Source organism: Macaca thibetana, chromosome 17 (assembly GCF_024542745.1).
Source record: "Macaca thibetana thibetana isolate TM-01 chromosome 17, ASM2454274v1, whole genome shotgun sequence".
Classification (NCBI taxonomy): Eukaryota; Metazoa; Chordata; class Mammalia; order Primates; family Cercopithecidae; genus Macaca; species Macaca thibetana.
Window position 1 is genome coordinate 24,780,162 of NC_065594.1, and position 21,477 is coordinate 24,801,638.

At 40.9% G+C, this 21,477-nt stretch overlaps 1 protein-coding gene across 1 annotated transcript in view; it reads left to right on the top strand.

Annotated features, from left to right (window-relative positions):
• The first annotated feature begins 6,813 nt into the window (after window positions 1-6,813).
• The window catches only part of LRRC63 (leucine rich repeat containing 63), a 65,595-nt gene continuing 50,931 nt past the window's right edge, over window positions 6,814-21,477 (top strand). The window contains exons 1-2 of the mRNA XM_050766391.1: window positions 6,814-7,136; window positions 7,753-7,993. Coding sequence (XP_050622348.1) covers window positions 7,909-7,993 — 85 coding nt within the window. The 5' untranslated portion in view covers window positions 6,814-7,136; window positions 7,753-7,908. The remainder of the gene's footprint in view (window positions 7,137-7,752; window positions 7,994-21,477) is intronic.

Sequence of the window (21,477 nt, forward strand, 5' to 3'; positions counted from 1 at the left end):
GGGCAAAGGACTTGAATAAACATTTCTCAAATGACAACATACAAGGTCAGGCACAGTGGCTCATGCCTGTAATCCCAGTGCTTTGGGAGGCTGAGGTGGGAGGATCTCCTCAGTGGGAGTTTGAGACCAGCCTAGGCAACACTGTGAGACTCTGCTCTACAAAAAAATTTTAAAATGAGCTGGACACAGTGGTGGGTGCTTGTAGTTCCAGCTACTCAGGAGGCGGAGGTGGGAGGATCTCCTGAGCCTGGGAGTTCGAGGCTGCAGCGAGCTAATGACCATGCCACTGCACTCCAGCCTGGGGACAGAGCGAGACCCTATCTCTAAAATACTTCAACAGTATAAAATCACTATAAAGAGCATTTTATTAGTTTCAGAAGACAAGATCTTTTTTTTTTTTTTGAGACGGAGTCTCGCTCTGTCGCCCAGGCTGGAGTGCAGTGGCGCGATCTCGGCTCACTGCAAACTCCGCCTCCCGGGTTCACGCCATTCTCCTGCCTCAGCCTCCCGAGTAGCTGGGACTACAGGCGCCCACAACCGCGCCCGGCTAATTTTTTGTATTTTTAGTAGAGACGGGGTTTCACCGTGGTCTCGATCTCCTGCCCTCGTGATCCGCCCGCCTCGGCCTCCCAAAGTGCTGGGATTACAGGCGTGAGCCACCGCGCCCGGCCTAGAAGACAAGATCTTAATCTTATCTCTGACTATGGCTGTGTGGCCTCCCACTTCCTGTGCTTCACCCTGTTCCATCAAAATCTGTCCCTTCTACTTGGGAGAGGTACTATGAAGTGCCAGGAAGAAAGGTGCCTGTTAATCTTTGTGCAGATGTTTCTGAAGGGCAGAGGTCATCTGAGGGAGCTCTAGAGATCAAGCAGGAGATAAGGGTCGGTATTCCATGTCGCTGGAGCCATTCCCTTCTGGGATTCCTTAATCCTTTAGGCAGAACATGTCAGCAACCCATTCAGGAAGTTCTGGCCTTTAAAATCCACATCTCCACGACTGTAAGAAGCTCTTGAAGCCCTCAATGCTCTCATACTTTTACAGCTCACAGAAAACATTTATGTTTGACTCTTTGTCCCATGAAAGCATGAAACATAAATACATTTATTAAGAAACACACTAGGCCAACTAACTCTAGCCCTCTGGTATGGCTGTAGAAATCATAGCCATTCTAATTCATCACAGCTTGTCTTACAGTGCACAGTACAAGAGTAGCAAAACCGGCCCTTCTGGTTTTTAACTAACTGATTTCTATTAAGCAAATGGTGCCAAACCGGATTTGTTATACTCATGGTTCCACTTTCAACCCCTGTGGTCTCTCACTTTAACTCCTTTCAGAAAGCTGCTATCATCATTGACCCCATTAGTGCCGTCTTCTTTTTACCTTCACTGGGGACATCAAGTGTCTAACAACTATGTACTGCCAATGTCCTCAGTCAGTGAGTGTACAGGGTGAGGCACTTTGCTTTTTCTTTTCCTAAGTAGGAACACTTGGGGAAAGTGATACACCAAGTTACAAATCCTCTGGAAGCAATCCCTTCTAACGTTCTGAGTTTGGGAGAGAGTAGGGAGTTGGGAAGAAAGGAACGTTCTGGCTTCCTTTGCTCCCATTGAGAGCAGTGGTGACCCAGAGCTGCTACTGAGCCTAACTCAGATGGCTTGGGAAGTGACGGTGTGTGTGTAGCTCCTGGGCACAAGGAAGGTACCCCAGCAATGGCCATGCAAGTTTTCCATGAGAAACCTTTCCAGGGCAAGGTACCATCCAATGAGAAGCAGAAACACAGACTGTCTCAAGGCTGGAAACACCTAGAGCCATCTGATTTGGTGGTTTGCATGCAATCTCTTGTAGCCATAGAAACTTTTCTTCAAGCAGCACAGCCTAGTATGTCAAACTCATACAAGCATAGTTGCTTTCTTGGAATTGCAGTGGGGAGAAGAATAAAGCCCCGCAAACTGCCTTCCCCATGGCTTCTGAATAGAGCTGGACACTATATTCTTTTCCTTGGTTGGGTATTACCTCACCTGGAAAACCTGGCAAAAGAAATGAAGACATTTTCTGCTACCTGGGGCAGGGCGAAGAGAGAAGCAATGTCCTGAAACTTTAATTCTACCCTGATAAAATTTGCCATCATATTATAAATTGGGCAACATATTATAAATTTGGCAACATATTATAAAGTGGAGATTGCAATGTCAGAAATGTAGCATAACTGTCAACAGCATACTAAACTATGTGATACTGAAATGTGAGTTACACTTCTAGTTGTCTAGTTCTGGTATAAGAAATACAAGTTCTTTACCAACACTCAACCCACAGAATACAATGAACTCTTACATGTCCTGCCCTTACTCCCATACACAATTTTCAGCCTCATACACTTATGAATAAAACAAATACTCCATAGGGCAGTAGGCATAAGCAGAATGCTAGGTTTGAAAAGCAAATCAGATCTACTGTTTAAGGTCATATGTTGACATTAGAATGAAGAATAAGTCATTACAAAGCATTTTTCTCACCTGCGGTTCTAATTGCTACAGGTGTTTGCTGAGGGTTGAATAGAGAGCATGCAGCTCAGACACTCTGTTGATATGGTACACATTCCTCCTAAGTTTAGGACTAAATCCCAGCCAGTACAGGGACTCAGACTCATCTATCAAAGTCCGGTGTGCACATTAGGAAAAAAACCTAAGAAAGATCATGTGCATTTAACACCTTTCCCTCTAGCCATTCCAAGGAGCTTCACATTGCAGCCCTTTTTCACCTTTGTTAGGCACACCAAGTGGCCTGGAAGATGCTGAGAACAAAGAGGCTTTCTTCCTTGGGTTACCGGTTGAAATTCATCATCAATTCAGCCCAGCTCAATCAATGGTGACGGCAGCTCGCAGACCCAACTCACGTGGGGGAGAGTCAAGGCCTCCTTACATCACTGTACCAGGACTCCCTCAGGCACTAGCTCTCCCACAGCTCCTGCGCCACCCAGAGGAGTATAAAGACCTGTGACAGAATGTAGGACACCGCCTAGAGCACAGCATTTGTGCCACAGTCCGAGAACTGCAAACTAGAGTTGCCAACATTTGGAGACATTAAGAAAGTTAAATGTGAAATGTTGTGGATAAATGTTATGGATAAATGCCCAGGATGTACAGGCCTCCAATATTTCAATTAACATAGACTATCATCACATAAAGCAGGGCTGCGGAGACCGGAAAACTGGGCTGTTTTATTTTAATTTTCTAACAACATCCACGGAGCACTGACTCTGTGACTGGCACAGAACTAAGCTCCTGACACAGATTATCTCTTTAACTCCTCACAAGACCCTTTGGTAAGTACCATTTTAACCCAGTTTTACAAATGAGGAAACCCCTGGGGCTTAGGTTAAGTAGCTGGTCCAAGGGCCCAGAGCTGACAAGCGGCGGCCAAATGTGAACCCAGCTGGGTAGAGCTGTGCTGTACTTCCTGTGCTTGAAATTTAATGCAGATGCCAGCACCCTCAATTAATGGAATAATTGTGAAGCTAAAACAAAATCAACATTTAAAACAGTGCCTTCCACATAGTAATGGACATTGCTCATGCTTAAGTGCCCAATATTAAGGAAACAAATATTATTTAGCTTTTTTTGGTGAAGGACACAATCATACAATATACACAAATATCTAATATTAGCTGGTTGCAGACAGTCTAAAATGATGGCTGCAGCTAAAAAAAAACACTCAGAAATGTTTCTGAGAATCAGAGGAGTGTGAATAAACAACACTATTCTACCAAAGCAATATAATAAAAAATTGTTAAAATAAAAAAAAAAAACAAAACCCTCAAGTAGTTATAATACAGATAAGTGTAGTCTTCGGAAATGATTTAAAATTTCATTTTGATGTCTAAATTATAAAGCCTCAAATTAATCATTGTAAGTTGTTTTAATAAAGTTAAAAGTTTAGCACCTAGTGAAGTAACTTATGCATAGTAGGTTTCCAATAAATGATTCTGGAATGAATGACTAAATTCATAAAGGCACTTTTGAAAACAGACAGACATTGTCCTTTCCTTGTGTTTGGATTTTTTTTTTAATTCCATGATAAAGGTTGCATGACATTTCCTTATTAGTAATTTTTGTAAAGGAATCCCAGGATCTCCGGTTCAAACAAAGGAAATAACTATCACCTTGAAAGACAAAAAGAAATAATTGGCGAAAATAATTAAAAACGGAAGTGTTTGTCTTTACAGTGAAATATGGGGATAAAAAAAGTAGCAGCTTCTTCAAAATATCTTTATTAACATTTGAGAAAATATAAAATGATTCTCTAGGCAACAGCATGAAAACACATGAAATAAGTGGGTACATTTAAGCCACTGTGACTGGTGAAGAAGACATTTCCCCGTACATATAATTAATATAAACAGGTAAATTCAGACCAATAAAACATCTCTTTCTCAAAAGCATTTTAGTGCCCTGTGTTACACTGGAGACTCAGTAGTTGAACAAATATGTGCTCAAAAATAACTATTCATTCTTTAACAGTACTTAAAAAAACTAATATGAACATAAAAACACAAATTACTCCATTATTTCCATAAGGTAAAATATTAGGTTAAAACTATAATGGCCAAACTGTTTAGTAAACCTCTGTCCTATTTCAAAGGTAAATAGATAAATAAGAGACAGGTCTATGGAAAATAAAGAAGATGTCTAGCAACACTTTTTACATCATTTCAACAGAACCAACAGCAAATCTAAGGTTCCCCAAGCATTTCCCACTTATTAGGGAAATCGATAGCACTACCTGCGGGGTGCCTGCGGTTGCTTTTGCATAAGGCTTTTATCTCATTTTAGCAACATTTAAAAAATGCAGGATGTCTATAACCTTGGCACTCATCATTACACTGGCATCTTTAGTACAATTTGCTAATAGAGTGAAAGCACTGTGGTTCAGTTTGGGAAGCTTCTTCATAAGGTTCTGCCAAATTGCAAAGGGGATGGAACAAATAAATAGGCTGACTGTGCGTACATCAGAAAAAGCAGACCATTAAAATCAAAAAGGGAGCTATTCATTATTTCAAAAACACATTATTTTACAAAAGAAGAAATAAAATAGAGGGGATAATATTTTCAAAAATATAAGAACTATAAAATAATCTAAATTGAATTTCATTTGTCCTGTCTAAACCCATCCTACACCGATACATCATTTCTATAGACAAAGCGGGTCAGATGTGTTCGAATAACATATATACATATAAAACATACTAAGCCATGGATTTAATTTTCATAACTATCTCATTTGCCTAAATGTTTGGTACTAAGTGGTAGAAATAGAAAACAAAATGTTCACACCTGAGAAGATTACATATTAAACCGCCCGAGGTTTTAGTCTGATACTTGCTGGAAGAGATCTACAAGGAATGAAACCTGGATGCCTGCGGATTCCACGTGTGACAAAGCATTTTTTTAAAAAAGCATTCAGAAGGCTTGCTTTCGACTATGCAAAACAAAGCATACATTTTAAAGGCCAAACGTCAGTCAGTAAAACTCAATTCCGTAGTTCTCCTGGTTCCAATGATCTTGAAGAGCATAGGTACCTGACTCAATTTATGCCATTTTTTATGCTTAAAAATATAAACATTTTTTGACATTTACAAAATCTGCCCGATATATATTACTTGAGACTAATCTTAGCCATCAGAGCTGCCTTTTGTTTTCAGCTTTGTGTTTCTGAGAAACTAATGAATCTATGGTGCAGATACAGCCAAAGTGGAAATAAATTCATAGTCTGGGGCAGCAGTATAATTGGGACACAGTAATCTTACGATGAAAAGAAACAGTACACTAGCACTATAAAGGAAAACGAGTTGCATAATATTTTCCAGAGTCTGATTACTTTTTTGTTTAAACTTTTCTATTTTTTTCATTGTTTTAAAATGCATTTGCTACTTAGGAGAAAAAGGAAGACATGGGTATGGTGTGAATCTTGAAAGATCCCCAAAGCTAGAAAGATCTATACAGAAGTCTCTCATTTTCCAACTTCTGTTATAAAGTTCCTGCACTTGTACTTCGAAAAAAACCAAACCTGGAAGGAAGCTCTACCTAGTTTATTTTCTGAGTTCGGATTTCCACATCTATCAGATAAGTTCTTTCTAGCGCTCTTTCCCCCTCACATCTCCAGAGAAACACGCACATTTTTGCAGACACACACGATGTATCGATCACTGCACACACAGGTTCATCAACACCATGACAGAGGCGACACTTCACAATATGATAACCGGAACAGAGGACGATGACAGTGAGAAATGGGTTTCTTTTACAGCCCGCTTGGATCCCTAATGCCCTTATTTCTACACAATCCAGCCTCAGCCAGGAACTTTAAAGGATCAGAAAGACAAAACAGGTTGCATGAAAGGAAGAGAAAGAAAACCGAATGCCCGCTTTTCGAGAGCACTGCAAAATTAGCCCCGGGACCCGGCTGCGCAAAAGTGCAGCGTTAAAGAATGCCAGCCCATATTCTAGACACCCAAGTAAAGCATCCTGCAATAGAGAGAAGTAAATAATAAATAATAGTGGTTATTGCCATTAAGCATAAGAATAGTAATAACAATTGTCACCACGGCGTTCCGTACAGCAGCTGCACGTGGAGCCGGCTTCTCCTCCGGCCCCCACGGCCCGCAGCCTCCCCTGCAGCCCCCCAGGGCGGCTGAGTAAGGCGAGAGGACTTCGAGCGCGCCGCGCACTGGGCTGGGCGGGCCCCTCCCCTCCCGGGGCCCGCCCCGCCGCTCCCGCCCCCGCGCCTGCGCCTGCGCGTCAAGTGGCTGGGCTGGCTTAGCGGATCCCGGTTGCTAGGGTGTGTCTCCTTGGCCTCCTAGAGGGTGGGGATCCGTGGTGCTTCTTCGGGAACAGCCTCCTGCAGGAAGACCCGCCACCTCGCTGGACCTTTACCTCGCTGCCTAGATTCCGAGGAATAGGAGATAGGAGACGAAAAGCCAGTTGGTTTGGGAAGCGGCTGATTATCCTAAAGGGTAGTGTGGGAGTCCAGCACTTCCGTGCACCTCTTTGGGTACTACGGAAGGGAGATTTCCAGCATCGAGTGGAATATATGACCAGGGAGTACACCTTGAGCGCTTGTGTGCAGTTATCTTTTGGCGGTAAACGGCCCATTTGTGCAGTTCCAGGGTGTTCCCTTCTAGGCTATCAATGGAGTAGTGCCGTGCCAGGCACTTTTGATGTTGCCCTGCAAACTAAAAGCACATTTTGGGGGTGCATCTTCTGGCATCATTTCTAAATAGCATGAGTTGGGATCCAGCAGCCCTGGGAAACCTCATTATAGTGAAACCTATCTTATTGTAGGATTGAATGGTTTTGGCCCAAGCAAATGGCTTGTTGAAGAACAAGCCATTACAGAAAGAAGACAATTTGTTTGTGAATGGTTAGATATGGTGGGTCTTCAGAGGCTTATCTAATGAAGAGATCGTCTACACATTTCTGACCAAATTCTTTCTACATTTATAGTGATAACATTTTGGAGGGCGAGAAAAAAATGTCATTTCGACTATTCTGAAAAATCAGTATTTACTAGTTGAAACAGCATTGGCAAATTGAACTTTGTACTAGCATGGAAAATTGTAGAAGGATCCTGGGTAGTAATAATACACATATTTTTAAAATTAAATGTTTACTTATAACCCTACATTTTAACTGGATTCTTTCTATTAATAGAAGTTTTAAAGAATTATTTTCTTACCCTCTTTTTTTTTCATAAAGGAATTCTGCTTGGATTCAGTAGAATATTGCAACAGAATGATTTTCATTAAGATGTAATCTAAATTCTTATTTCTCAACAATTCAAACATATTCAAAACCTTTTCAATTCTCACTTACACCAAGGATTATGAAAAACAGCACTTACTATTCATTAAAATGCGAAAGCCCCCACTACTTCTTCGAAGACCCTTACCTCCAAAATTCACTAAGCCGTCTTTACATGAGATAAAAACCCGTACAGGTATGTGTATTAATCAGATATGTGTATTAACATTTATGTATCTTTCATAGAAATTCCTTGACTTGCACAGCTCAGAATCGCAATAAATACACTCACTAATAACTTACAAATGTTTGTTGTCAGATGAAAGCATCCAATTCAAGCCTACAGATGCATTTATTGATACTTATTGGTGGACTTAGTAGGTTCAAGTTTACCTCATCGATAAAATTTACTTCTAACACCAGAATTGGTACTCATAGGGCTTTCTGAGTCGTGCGTGGATATGTGCAGAGCACTGAAAAATTTGAGTCACTCAACACCCATGCCCCAGCTGAGGTGGAACAAAGCTACCTCTGCCTTCTTGTTTCAGCTCTCATGTTGTAAACAGGTACTGTGTTCCCTGTCTGTTTAGCGCTATGTTTCTTGAATGTTTTGTGCTTTTAGTTAGTGATTTCACTGTGGGCCCCAAGCATAGTGCTGAAGTACTGTCTAGTGTTCCTGAGCACAAGAAGGCTGTGATGGGCCTTACAGAGAACAAGATATGTGTTAGATAAGCTTCCTTCAGGCATGAGTAGTGTTGTTGGCCCTGAGTTCAATGTTAACAAATCAACTGTATATATTTATTAAAGTGTCTTTAAATAGAAACAAATATAAAACAAAATTACATGTTGATCAGTTGATGAAAATGTTGAAACCAGAGGTTTGTAGGAACCTAGCCCCATATTTCTCCTAGGAGAAATGGTTGAGTAATGAGTAATTCATTGTTTGCAGAACAGAACTACCACAAATAACGAGGACTGAATATATTTAGTGAGCAAAAACAGACCTTACCAGTTCCCTTCAGTAGTTACCCACTGGGATAGTGATTGTAATCAATCAATCATGTAAGTGAATGTAAAATTGCCCTGTGATAAGTGCTATAAAGTAAATATGAGCCACTTTTATAACTATAACTTTATATAATACTTAATCCTCTATTTCTGTGTATGGTTTCTATTCCCTCCTTATTATAAGCAATACAATTAGCATATTTTCTCATTTTCCCCTTCTTAGTCTCCTCTTCCATCTGATTTTAGTTGATTGCAGTCTTAGTGTCAACATTTATACTGTTCAAATATACCTAGTCTATAACTTGATTTATAATGTTAAATTATCATCTTTTGACCTATGACTATTAACAATATGTGACTCAACTTACCTGTAATACTGCCACAATTTCCTCTCTTACTTTCTCTCCCAACTTTTGTTACATGATTTCTACATCATCATTTCTCCATTTCTAGAATGTTCTGCATTTACAATCTGCTCTGTAATAATACAGTATGCAGATTTACAGCTCAAGATTACCAGTTATCTTGTAGTTTCTCTATTCATCTTTTGTTTAAAGTTTATCTTCTAGTACAGAATTTCACAACCTTGGCACTATGGACATTTTGGGCTGGATGGTTCCTTATTTGGTGGGGAAAGCAGAGCTCTCTTGCTCCAAAGGCTCTTGACAAAGGGCTTTGCACATAGTAAGTGCTTGAATTTTTTTTTTTTATTTATTCTAAAAAAAAAAAAAAAAAAAAAAACAGGATACATGTGCAGAACGTGCAGGTTTGTTACATAGGTATATGTATGCCATGGTGGTTTGCTGTACCTATTTACCCATCCTCTAAGTTTTCTCCCCTCACTCTCCACCCCCTAACAGGCCCTGGTGTGTGTTGTTCACCTCTCTGTGTCCCTGTGTTCTCAATGTTCAACTCCCACTTATGAGTAAGAACACATGGTGTTTGGTTTTCTGTTCCTGTGTTAGTTTGCTGAGGATGATGGCTTTCAGTTTCATCCATGTCCCTGCAAAGTACACGATCTCATTCTTTTTTATGACTGCATAGTATTCCATGATGTATATGTACCACATTTTCTTTATCCAGTCTGTCATTGACAGGCATTTGGGTTGGTTCCATGTTTTTGCTATTGTGAACAGTGCTGCAATAAACATACGTGTGCATGTGTCTTTACAGTAGAATGATTTATATTCCTTTGGGAATATACCCAGTAATGGGATTGCTGGGTCAAATGGTATTTCTGGATCTAGATCCTTGAGGAATCCTTATACTGTCTTCCACAATGGTCGAACTAATTTACGTTCCCACCAACCGTGTAAAAGTGTTCCTATTTCTCCACAGTCTTGCCAGCCTCTATTGTTTCCTGACATTTTAATAATCACCATTCTGACTGGCGTGAGATGGTATGTTGTTGTGGTTTTGATTTGCATTTCTCAGATGATTAGTGATGTTAAGCTTTTTTCCATATGTTTATTGGCCACATAAATGTCTTCTTTTAAGAAGTGTCTGTTCATATCCTTCACCCACTTTTTGATGGGGTTGTTTGTTTTTTTCTCATAAATATGTTTAAGTTCCTTGTAAATTCTGGATATTAGACCTTTTTCAGATGGGTATATAGCAAAAATTTTCTCTCATTCTGTAGGCTGCCTGTTCACTCTGATGATAGTTTCTTTTGCAGTGCAGAAGCTCTTTAGTTTAACTAGATCCCATTTGTCAATTTTGGCTTTTGTTGCCACTGCTTTTGGCATTTTTGTCATGAAGTCTTTGCCCATGCCTGTGTCCTGAATGGTATTGCCTAGGTTTTCTTCTAAGGTTTTTATGGTTTTAGGTCTTACATTGAAGTCTTTAATCCATCTTGAGTTAATTTTTGTATAAGGTGCAAGGAAGGGGTCCAGTTTCAGTTTTCGGTGTATGGCTAGCCAGTTTTCCCAGCACCATTTACTGAATAGGAGATCCATTCCCGATTGCTTGTTTTTGTCAGGTTTGCCAAAGATCAGGTGGTTGTAGATGTGTGGCATTATTTCTGAGGTCTCTGTTCTGCTCCATTGGTCTATATGTCTGTTTTGGTAACAGTAACATGCTGTTTTGATTATTGTAGCCTTGTAGTATAGTTTGAAGTCAGATAGGGTGATGCCTCCAGCTTCATTCTTTTTGCTTAGGATTGTCTTGGCTATATGGGCTCTTTTTTGGTTCCATATGAAATTTAAAGTAGTTTTTTCTAATTCTGGGAAGACAGTCAGTGATAGCTTGATGAGGATAGCACTGAATCTATACATTACTTTGGGCAATATGGCCATTTTCTTTTTTTTTTTTTTGAGACGGAGTCTCGCTGTGTCGCCCAGGCTGGAGTGCAGTGGCTGGATCTCAGCTCACTGCAAGCTCTGCCTCCCGGGTTTTTACGCCATTCTCCTGCCTCAGCCTCCCGAGTAGCCGGGACTACAGGCGCCCGCCACCTCGCCTGGCTAGTTTTTTGTATTTTTTAGTAGAGACGGGGTTTCACCGTGTTAGCCAGGATGGTCTCGAACTCCTGACCTCGTGATCCGCCCGTCTCGGCCTCCCAAAGTGCTGGGATTACAGGCTTGAGCCACCGCGCCCGGCCAATATGGCCATTTTCATGATGTTGATTCTTCCTATCCATGAGCATGGTACGTTTTTCCATTTGGTTGTGTCCTCTCTTATTTCCTTGAGCACTGGTTTGTAATTCTCTTTGAAGAGGTCCTTAATATCCCTTGTAAGTTGGATTCCTAGGTATTTTATTCTCTTTGTAGCAGTTGTAAATGGGAGTTCACTCATGATTTGGCTCTCTGTTTGTCTGTTATTGGTGTATATGAATGCCTATGATTTTTGCTTATTGGTTTTGTATCCTGAGACTTTGCTGAAGTTGCTTATCAGCTTAAGGAGACTTTGGGCTGAGACGATGGGATTTTCTAAAACTACAATCATGTCATCTGCAAAAAGAGACAATTTGACTTCCTCTTTTCCTATTTGAATACCCTTTATTGCCTTCTCTTGCCTGATTGTGCTGGCCAGAACTTCCAATATCAGGTTGAACAGGAGTGGTGAGAGAAGGCATCTCTGTTTTGTGCCGGCTTTCAAACGGAATGCTTCCAACTTTTGCCCATTCAGTATGATATTGGCTGTGGGTTTGTCATAAATAGCTCTTATTATTTTGACATATATTCCATCAATACCTAGTTGATTGAGAGTTTTTAGCATGAAAGGATGTTGAAATTTATCAAAGGCCTTTTCTGCATCTATTGAGATAATTATGTGGTTTTTGTCATTGGTTCTGTTTATGTGATGGATTATGTTTATTGATTTACATATGTTGAACCAGACTTGCATCCCAAGGATGAAGCCAACTTGATCGTGGTGGATAAGCTTTTTGATGTGCTGCTGGATTCGGTTCACCACTGTTTTATTAAGGATTTTCACACTGATCTTCATCAGGGATATTGGCCTAACATTTTCCTTTTTTTGTTGTGTCTCTGCCAGGTTTTGGTATCAGGATGATGCTAGCCTTATAAAATGAGTTAGGGAAGAGTCCCTCTTTTTCTGTTGTTTGGAATAGTTTCAGAAGGAATCATACCAGCTCCTCTTTGTACCTTTGGTAGAATTCGGGTGTGAATCTGTCTGGTCCTGGGCTTTCTTTGGTTGGTAGGCTATTAATTACTGCCTCAATTTCAGAACTTGTTACTGGTCTATTCAGGGACTCGACTTCTTCCTGGTTTCATCTTGGGAGGGTGTATGTGTCCAGGAATTTATCCATTTCTTCTAGATTTTCTAGTTTATTTACGTAGAGGTGTTTATAGTATTCTTTGATGGTAGTTTGTATTTGTGTGGGATCAGTGTTTTTATTCTGTCTCTTTGATTCTTCTCTCTTTTCTTCTTTATTAGTCTGGCTAGTAGTCTATCTATTTTGTTAATCTTTTAAAAAACTCAGCTCCTGGATTCATTGATTTTTTGAAGGGTTTTTCATGTCTCTGACTCCTTCAGTTCTGCTCTGATCTTAGTTATTTCTTGTCTTCTGCTAGCTTTTGAATTTGTTTGCTCTTGCTTCTCTAGTTCTTTCAATTGTGATGTTAGGGTGTTAATTTTACATCTTTCCCACTTTCTCCTGTGGGCACAGTGCTGTAAATTTCCCTCTACACGCTGCTTTAGCTGTGTCCCAGAGATTTGGGTACGTTGTGTCTTCGTTTTTATTGGTTTCAAAGGACTTATTTATTTCTGCCTTAATTTCATTATTTACCCAGTAGTCATTCAGCAGCAGGTTGTTTGGTTTCCATGTAGTTGTGCAGTTTTGAGTGAGTTTCTTAATCCTGATTCTAATTTGATTGCAGTGTGGCCTGAGAGACTGTTTGTTATGATTTCCGTTCTTTTGCACTTTCTGAGGAGTGTTTTACTTCCAATTATCTGGTCAATTTTAGAATAAGTGCGATGTGGTGCTGAGAAGAATGTATATTCTGTTGATTTGGGGTGGAGAGTTCTGTAGACGTCTATTAGGTCTGCTTGGTCCAGAGCTGAGTTCAAGCCCTGAATATCCTTGTTAATTTTCTGTCTTGTTGATCTGTCTAATATTGACAGTGGGGTGTTAAAGTCTCCCATTATTATTGTGTGGGAGTCTAAGTCTTTTTGAAGGTCTCTGAGAACTTGCTTTATGAATCTGGGTGCTCCTATATTGGGTATATTTAGGATAGTTAGCTCTTCTTGTTGCACTGGTCCCTTTACCCATTATATAATGCCCTTCTTTGTCTCTTTTGACCTTTGTTAGTTTAAAGTCTGTTTTATCAGAGACTAGGATTACAACCCCTGCTATTTTCTTTTTTTTTTTTTTGCTTTCCATTTGCTTGGTAAATATTCCTCCATCCCTTTATTTTGAGCCTATGTGTGTCTTTGCATGTGAGATGGGTCTCCTGAATACAGCACACTGATGGGTCTTGACTCTTTATCCAGTTTGCCAGTCTGTCTCTTTTAATTGGGGCATTTAGCCCATTTACATTTAAGGTTAATATCGTTATATGTGAATTTGATCCTGTTATTATGAAGCTAGCTGGTTATTTTGCCCTTTAGTTGATGCAGTTTCTTCATAGTGTTGATGGTCTTTACAATTTGGTATGTTTTTGCAGTGGCTGGTACCAGTTTTTACTTTCCATATTTGGTGTTTCCTTCAGGAGCTCTTGTAAGGCAGGCCTGGTGGTGACAAAATCCCTCAGTATTTGCTTGTCTGTAATGGATTTCATTTCTCCTTTGCTTATGAAGCTTAGTTTGGCTGGATATGAAATTCTGGGTTGAAAATTCTTTTCTTTAAGAATGTCGAATACTGGCCCCCAGTCTATTCTGGCCTGTAGTGTTTCTGCAGAGAGATCCACTGTTAGTCTGATGGGCTTCCCTTTGTGGGTAACCTGACCTTTCTCTCTGGCTGCCCTTAACATTTTTTCCTTCATTTCAACCTTGGTGAGTCTGACAATTATGGGTCTTGGGATTGCTCTTCTTGAGAAGTATCTTTGTTATGTTCTCTGTCTTTCCTGAATTTGAATGTTGGCCTGTCTTGCTAGATTGGGGAAGTTCTCCTGGATAATATCCTGAAGAGTGTTTTCCAACTTGGTTCCATCCTCCTTGTCTCTTTCAGTATACCAATCAAATGTAGGTTTGGTCTTTTCACATAATCCCATATTTCTTGGAGGCTTTGTTCATTCCTTTTTGTTCTTTTTTCTCTAATCATGTCTTCACGCTTGATTTCATTAAGTTGATCTTCAATCTCTGATATCCTTTCTTCTGCTTGATCGATTTGGCTTTTGATACTATATATGCTTCACGAAGTTCTTGTGCTGTGATTTTCAGCTCCATCACTCCATTTATGTTCTTCTCTAAACTGGTTATTCTGGTTAGCAATTCGTCTAACCTTTTTTCAAAGTTCTTAGTTTCCTTGCATTGGGTTAGATCATGTTCCTTTAGCTCAGAGGAGTTTATTATTATCCACCTTCTGAAGCCTACTTCTGTCAGTTCATCAAACTCATTCTCCATCCAGTTTTGTTCCCTTGCTGGCATGAAGTTGTGATCCTTTGGAGGAGAAGAGGCATTCTGGTTTTTGGAATTTTCAGCCTTTTTGTGCTGTTCTTCCTCATCTTCGTGGATTTATCTACCTTTGGTCTTTGATGCTGGTCACTTTCGGATGGGGTTTCTGTGTGGACATCCTTTCTGTTGATGTTGATGCTATTCCTTTCTGTTTGTTATTTTTTCCTTCCATCAGTCTGGCCCCTCTGCTGCAGGTCTGCTGGAGTTTGCTGGAGGGCCACTCCAGACACTGTTTGCCTGGGTATCACCAGTGGAGGCTGCAGAAGAGCAAAGATTGCTGCCTGCTCCTTCCACTGGAAACTTTGTTCCAGAGGGGCACCCGCCAGATGCCAGCCGGATCTCTCCTGTGTGAGGTGTCTGTCAACCCCTGCTGGGAGGTGTCTCCCAGTCATGAGGCATGGGGGTCAGGGACCCACTTGAGGAAGCAGTCTGTCCCCCTTAGCAGAGCTCAAGCACTGTGCAGGGAGCTTTGCTGCTCTCTTTAGACCTGGCAGGCAGGAACTTTTAAGTTGGCTGAAGCTGGACCTACAGCTGCCCCTTTCCCCAGGTGCTGTGTCCCAGGGAGATAGGAGTTTTCTCCATAAGGCCCTGACTGGGGCTGCTGCCTTTCTTTCAGAAAAGGCTGCCCAGAGAGGACAAATCTAGAGAGGAAGTCTGGCTACAGCAGTTTTGCTGAGCTGCAGTGGGCTCCACCCAGTTTGAACTTCCTGGTGGCTTTGTATACGCTGTGCGGGGGTTGGGGGGGGGAACTGCCTGCTTAAGCCTCAGTAATGACAGATGCCCCTCCCCCCACCAAGCTTAAGTGTCCCAGGTTGACTTCAGACTGCTGTGCTGGCAGTGAGAATTTCAAGCCAGTGGATTTTAGCTTGCCCGGCTCTGTGGGGGTTGGGTTCACTGAACTAGACCACTTGGTCCCTGGCTTCAGGCCCCTTTCCAGGGGAGTGAACTGTTCTGTCTCACTGGCATTCCAGGCACCACTGGATTATGAAAAAAAAAAAAACTTCTGCAGCTAGCTCGATGTCTGCCCAAATGGCTACTCAGTTTTGTGCTTGAAACCCAGGGCCCTGGTGGCATAGGCACCTGAGGGCATCTCCTGGTCTAGGGATTGTGAAGATGATGGGAAAAGCGTAGTATCTGGGTTGCAGTGCACCATTCCTCACGTCACAGTCCCTCATGACTTCCCTTGACTAGGGTAGGGAGTTCCCGGACCCCTTGTGCTTCCCAGGTGAGGCAACACCACACCCTGCTTTGGCTCACCCTACATGTTGGGAAAAATTCTTTAAGCATCGCTTCTCTACCCAATAAGACTGCCTTTTTCCTTTCTCCCATAGTATTCCATATTTACCCCTACGAACCACTTATTATAACTGTTTACCTGCCTAGTTTCTATACTAAATTGTGAGATATCTGTTGGTAGTAAGGTTTGTGTTGTATCATTGTACCCCCAGCACTATGTGTACAGCTGACACATGGTAGGTGTTAAATATTCATTGAATGAATTGATGAGAATGATAAATATGTGTTGTATTATCAAAGAAGGATGGATTGCACAGGGTTTAAGGTAGACTTTGAAAGTAAAAGATGATTTGAACTGGTTGATAAGATATTCCACATAGCATGATAGACATGTGAAATGAAGTCGTATATGAGCAATTAGGCCTTTTCGGTTGTCAGAAATAATTGCAGTAACTAAGGCTTCATATTGGAAAGTAACGAGTCGGCCGGGCGCGGTGGCTCAAGCCTGTAATCCCAGCACTTTGGGAGGCCGAGACGGGCGGATCACAAGGTCAGGAGATCGAGACCATCCTGGCTAACACGGCGAAACCCCGTCTCTACTAAAAACACAAAAAATTAGCCGGGCGAGGTGGCGGCGCCTGTGGTCCCAGCTACTCGGGAGGCTGAGGCAGGAGAATGGCGGGAACCCGGGAGGCGGAGCTTGCAGTGAGCTGAGATCTGGCCACTGCACTCCAGCCTGGGCGACAGAGCGAGACTCCGTCTCAAAAAAAAAAAAAAAAAGAAAGTAACGAGTCGTCTCACAAAAAGGTGGCGTAAAGTAGTTCCTGTTCACTTAGATTTTTATATGCCAAACTAAGAAATCTGAATTAATACCGATTCTGATAATTCAGTGAAAACATGGTATGCCAATATCAGAAAACCAATGGGAAATTAACTCTGAAGACTAGGACGATGGCAGTGATGATCGGGGAAAACCTTTTTTAAATTTTTATTTTCCTGTTTTGTTTTCATGACATTGGGTTTGAAGAGAGGGGTTCATAAGTATATGGGACTGTGATATTTTGCTGTCTCTCAAGTGCCATATTGATCAAAGTTCAAATTTTGTCTTCAAGTTCAAGACTTGGTTCTGAGTCAGCAGAGGTTAACCCATTGCTGCTGGGGAGTTGGGGTCTATTGGAAGAAAGAAAGGGACATTGGTGTGAATGATTGTGGAGGACTGAAGATTTCCAGAACCCATCTCAGGCCTTGGATGTTTTCAATATAGTTTATTTGTTGGGAGTTGCCAAAGCAGATCCCTAGAGCAACATGGAATGGCCAGGCTGATATTGTACTCAGAGTGGAAGGTTGTCAGGTGTATAGTGAACAGCTGATGAGAACACATACCTTCAGGGTTTCTTTTTCTCTGCATCCTCACTAACATCTGTTATTTTTTATCTTTTTAATAACAGCCATTCTAACTAGGGTAAGATAATATCTCGTTATGGTTTAATTTCTATTTCTCTAATCATTAGTGATGTTGAGCATTTTAAAATATAAGTGTTGGCCATTTGTATGTCTTCTTTTCAGAAATGTCTATTCATGTCATGCCTAAGGGGATTTTTTTTTTCCGTTGAGTTGTTTGAGGTCCTTGTATATTCTAGATATTAGTCCCTTGTTGTATGGATAATTTGCAAATATTTTCTCCCACTCAACAAGGTCTTAGTCAAAAATTATTTTCCTAAACCAGTGTCCAGGAGGGTTTTACCTAGGTTTTCTTGTAGTAATTTTATAGTTCTGGGTCTTAAGTTTAACTCTGTAATCCATTTTGAGTTATATGTTATATATGGTAAGAGATAGGGATCCAGTTTCATTCTTTTGAATATGGCTGTCCAATTTTCCTAACACTATTTATTAAAGAGGGTGTCCTTTCCCCAGTGTTCTTGTCAGTGTTGCTGAAGATCAGTTGGCTGTAAGTATGTGACTTTATTTCAGGGTTCTGTATTCTGTTCCATTGAGCATTTCTCATAGGGTCTCTCTTGGTTGTAGCAAATTCCCTCAGCATTTGCTTTTCTGGGAAAGACTTTATTTTTCCTCCATCTATGAAGGATAATTTTGCTGGATAGACTCTTCTTGGCTGACAGGTTTTTTTTGTTTTTTGTTTTTTTAAATTTCAGTACTTTGAATATATCACCTCATTCTCTTCTAGCCTGTAAAGTTTCTGCTAAGAAATCCACTGTTAAGACCAGGTACAGTGGCTCACGCCTGTAATCCCAGAACTTTGGGAGGCCGAGGTGGGTGGATCACAAGGTCAGGAGTTTGAGACCAGCCAGGCCAACATGGTGAAACCCCGTCTCTACTAAAAACAGAAATTAGCTGGGCATGGTGGTGTGGGTCTGTAATCCCAGCTACTCAGGAGGCTGAGGCAGGAGAATCGCTTGAATATGGGGAGGCTGAGGTTGCAGTAAGCCGAGATTGTGCCACTGCATTCCAGCCTGGGCGACAGAGCAAGACCTTGTCTCAAAAACAAAAACAAAACAACAACAACAACAACAACAACAAAAACGAAAAAAAATCCCACAGAAATCCACTGTTAGTTAGTCTGATGGGGTTTCTTTATTGGTGACTAGATGCTTTTCTCTTGCTTTTTAAAGGGTATGCTTTTTATCTTTGACTTCAGGCAGTCTCACTATAATGTTCCATGGGGAAGACATTTTTGCAGTGTTTGCCTAGGGATTGCTGAAGTTCCTATATCTGAATGTGAACATCTACAATTCTTGCTAGACTTGGGAAGTTTTCTTCTATTATTTAATTATATAGGTTTTATAGTCCTTCCTTTGTCTCTTTGCCCCTGGGATGCCAATAATTTGAATATTTGATCACATTATGTTGTCCCAAATGTCACAAAGTCTTTGTGGATTCTTTTAGGTTCTTTTTCTTTATTTTTGTCTGACTGGATTATTTCAAAAGATGTGTCGTCAAGTTCTGAGATTCTTTCTTCTGCCTGATCTAGTCTATTATTGGAGCTTTCAAATATATTTTATATTTTCTTCAATTAATTCTTCAGCTCCAGAATTTCTATTTGGGTCTTTCTTAAAAATATCTATCTCTCTCTTTGGTAGATTTCTCATTCATGTCCTGAATTATTCTTCTGAATTCTTTGTATTTTCCAGAATTCTCTTGTATCTAACTGAGCTTCTTTAAAATTGAAATTTTGAATTATTTTTCTGGGATTTCAGCAACTTCTTTTTGATTAAGATCTATTGCTGGAGAATTATTGTTTTCCAAAGGAAAACAATTTCCTTTGGAAATATTGTTTCCTTTGGAAAACAATAATTCATATTTCATATTAAAGGGAAATAATACATATTTCATTGTATTTTGATGTTTTCTGTGTCTTTATGTTGATATCTGTGTATCTGGTGTAACAGTTGCATCTTCCTATTTTTAATTCACTTCCATAGGGTAGGACTTTTTTTCTGAAGATGTATCTGTGGTGTTGGTTGGGTAAGGCACTTTGACTTTGATTCTGGGTGCATGTAGTAGTGTAGTCTCTGTATGATTTCTTTGGCTGTAAATAGCATTAGTGCTTTCTGTGATTTCCTTAGAGGATTAGGCTGCAATTATTAGTGAAGGCTGTGGTGAAGTTGTGCTGGGGACAGGCCCCAAGGGTAGGCTGACTCTACCTATCTTTGTGTCCCAGAGTGGTATATGCTGGCACCTGTGTTGGTGGTTACTGGTGGGCCAGTTCCTGGGCCTTAGGTGGCTTGCATGGCTGCTGGTAGTGGCAACAGTGGGCTAGGTCACTGAACAGATTCTCATGTCCTGGGAAACAATTGTGCTATGGGTCATGGCAGTAGAGGTGGTGGAATGACCCTCTGGGTCCTGCATGGTATGGGCTCATGTTGGTGGTGACTGTGCTATGGGTCACCACCCACAGCTCCAGACATGCTGTTCTCAGGTTCTTCTGCTCTCTGCAGCAGCAGTGCTATAGTGCCATGTGTCAGGGAGGAAGAACCTTGCTTTCACTCCAGATCCCAGGCATGCAGGCCATGTTACACTGTGAGGTTGTAGTCACTACTTAGAACCTCAGTCAGGCCGGTCTCTGGATCACCTGCCCCAGCCTTCAGCAGCAGCAGCAGCAGAAGTGGGTGTGTGGAGGAGGAGGACATGTCCTGTTCTCTATGTATGAGCCTGAGTACAGAGACTCTTCTTCCAGTGGGAGAGGAAATCAAACTAATGAGTATAAATTACTTCAGTTTGCCATTAAAGGGAAGGATAAATATGGTGAGATGGTGGTAGTTGGAAGGAGTTCTGGAGTCTATTGAAGTGTTTGCTGTGTTAATGTGTTTTGTTTTAATAGAGAGAAAATGAACTTAAATACATTGGTGTAGCTATTTTATTGAATTGGTTACCTTCAATTAGTTCCACTTAAGTGGGAAGCAAACATTATTTTCTTACTACTGTCCTTCAAACTCACGTGGCACATGTATCTCTCTAAAAGCATTTCTAGTCAGTTTTGTCAATTAGCTCTATTCATTTTCAGATATTAAATTACTTGTTTCATCTAAATTAGTACTTCCATATAGTATATAATCAGACTGTGTCCCTTCTCCCAGCTCAACCTAGGCCTGCTAATTCTTACACAAGCCAAGGGAAGGAGGGGCCTGATCAGTTCTTCCACCCCATTTTTTTACTCTCTTTTTCTATTCTTTTCATTTTTCCTTTTTCTTTTCTTTTTTTTCTTTTAGACAAGGTCTCGCTCCGTCACCCAAGCTGGAGTGCAGTGGTGCAATCATGGCTCACTGTAGCCTCAGTCTCCCGGGCTCGTGGTACCCTCCCACCTCAGCCTTCTAAGTATCTGGGACTACAGGAGCATGCTGCCACACTTGACTAATTTTTTTTTTTTTCTTTTTTTTTTTTTTGCAGGGATAGGAGTATTGCTATGTTGCCCAGGCTGATCTTGAACTCCTGGCCTCAGGTGATCTTACTATCTCAGCATACCAAAGTGCTGGGATTACTGGCATGAACTACTGTGCCTGGCCCTACTCTCTTTTTCAACTCATATTATAGCTTTTGGTTCCTCCATAAGTGGGGCAAGGTGTGGGGAAGAGTTATGTTGTTAAAAAGTTAATAATTAAAGTGAGAATCAGCATCAGTCTTATACCCCACGGAAATGTCAGGAGATACAAGTCAAGTAGTTAAAATGATTCCCTTATATTACTCTGATCAGGAAACAGCAATGGATAAACCAATACATTTTGCTGTTCTGCAAGTATCAGTGGGGGAGGTGGATAGGGGAAGAGTGAGATGTTACTTTCTCCCTGTGGTATATATTCCTCTTATTTATAAAAAGTCCCCCTCACTTGGTTTGAGATAGGGGACATC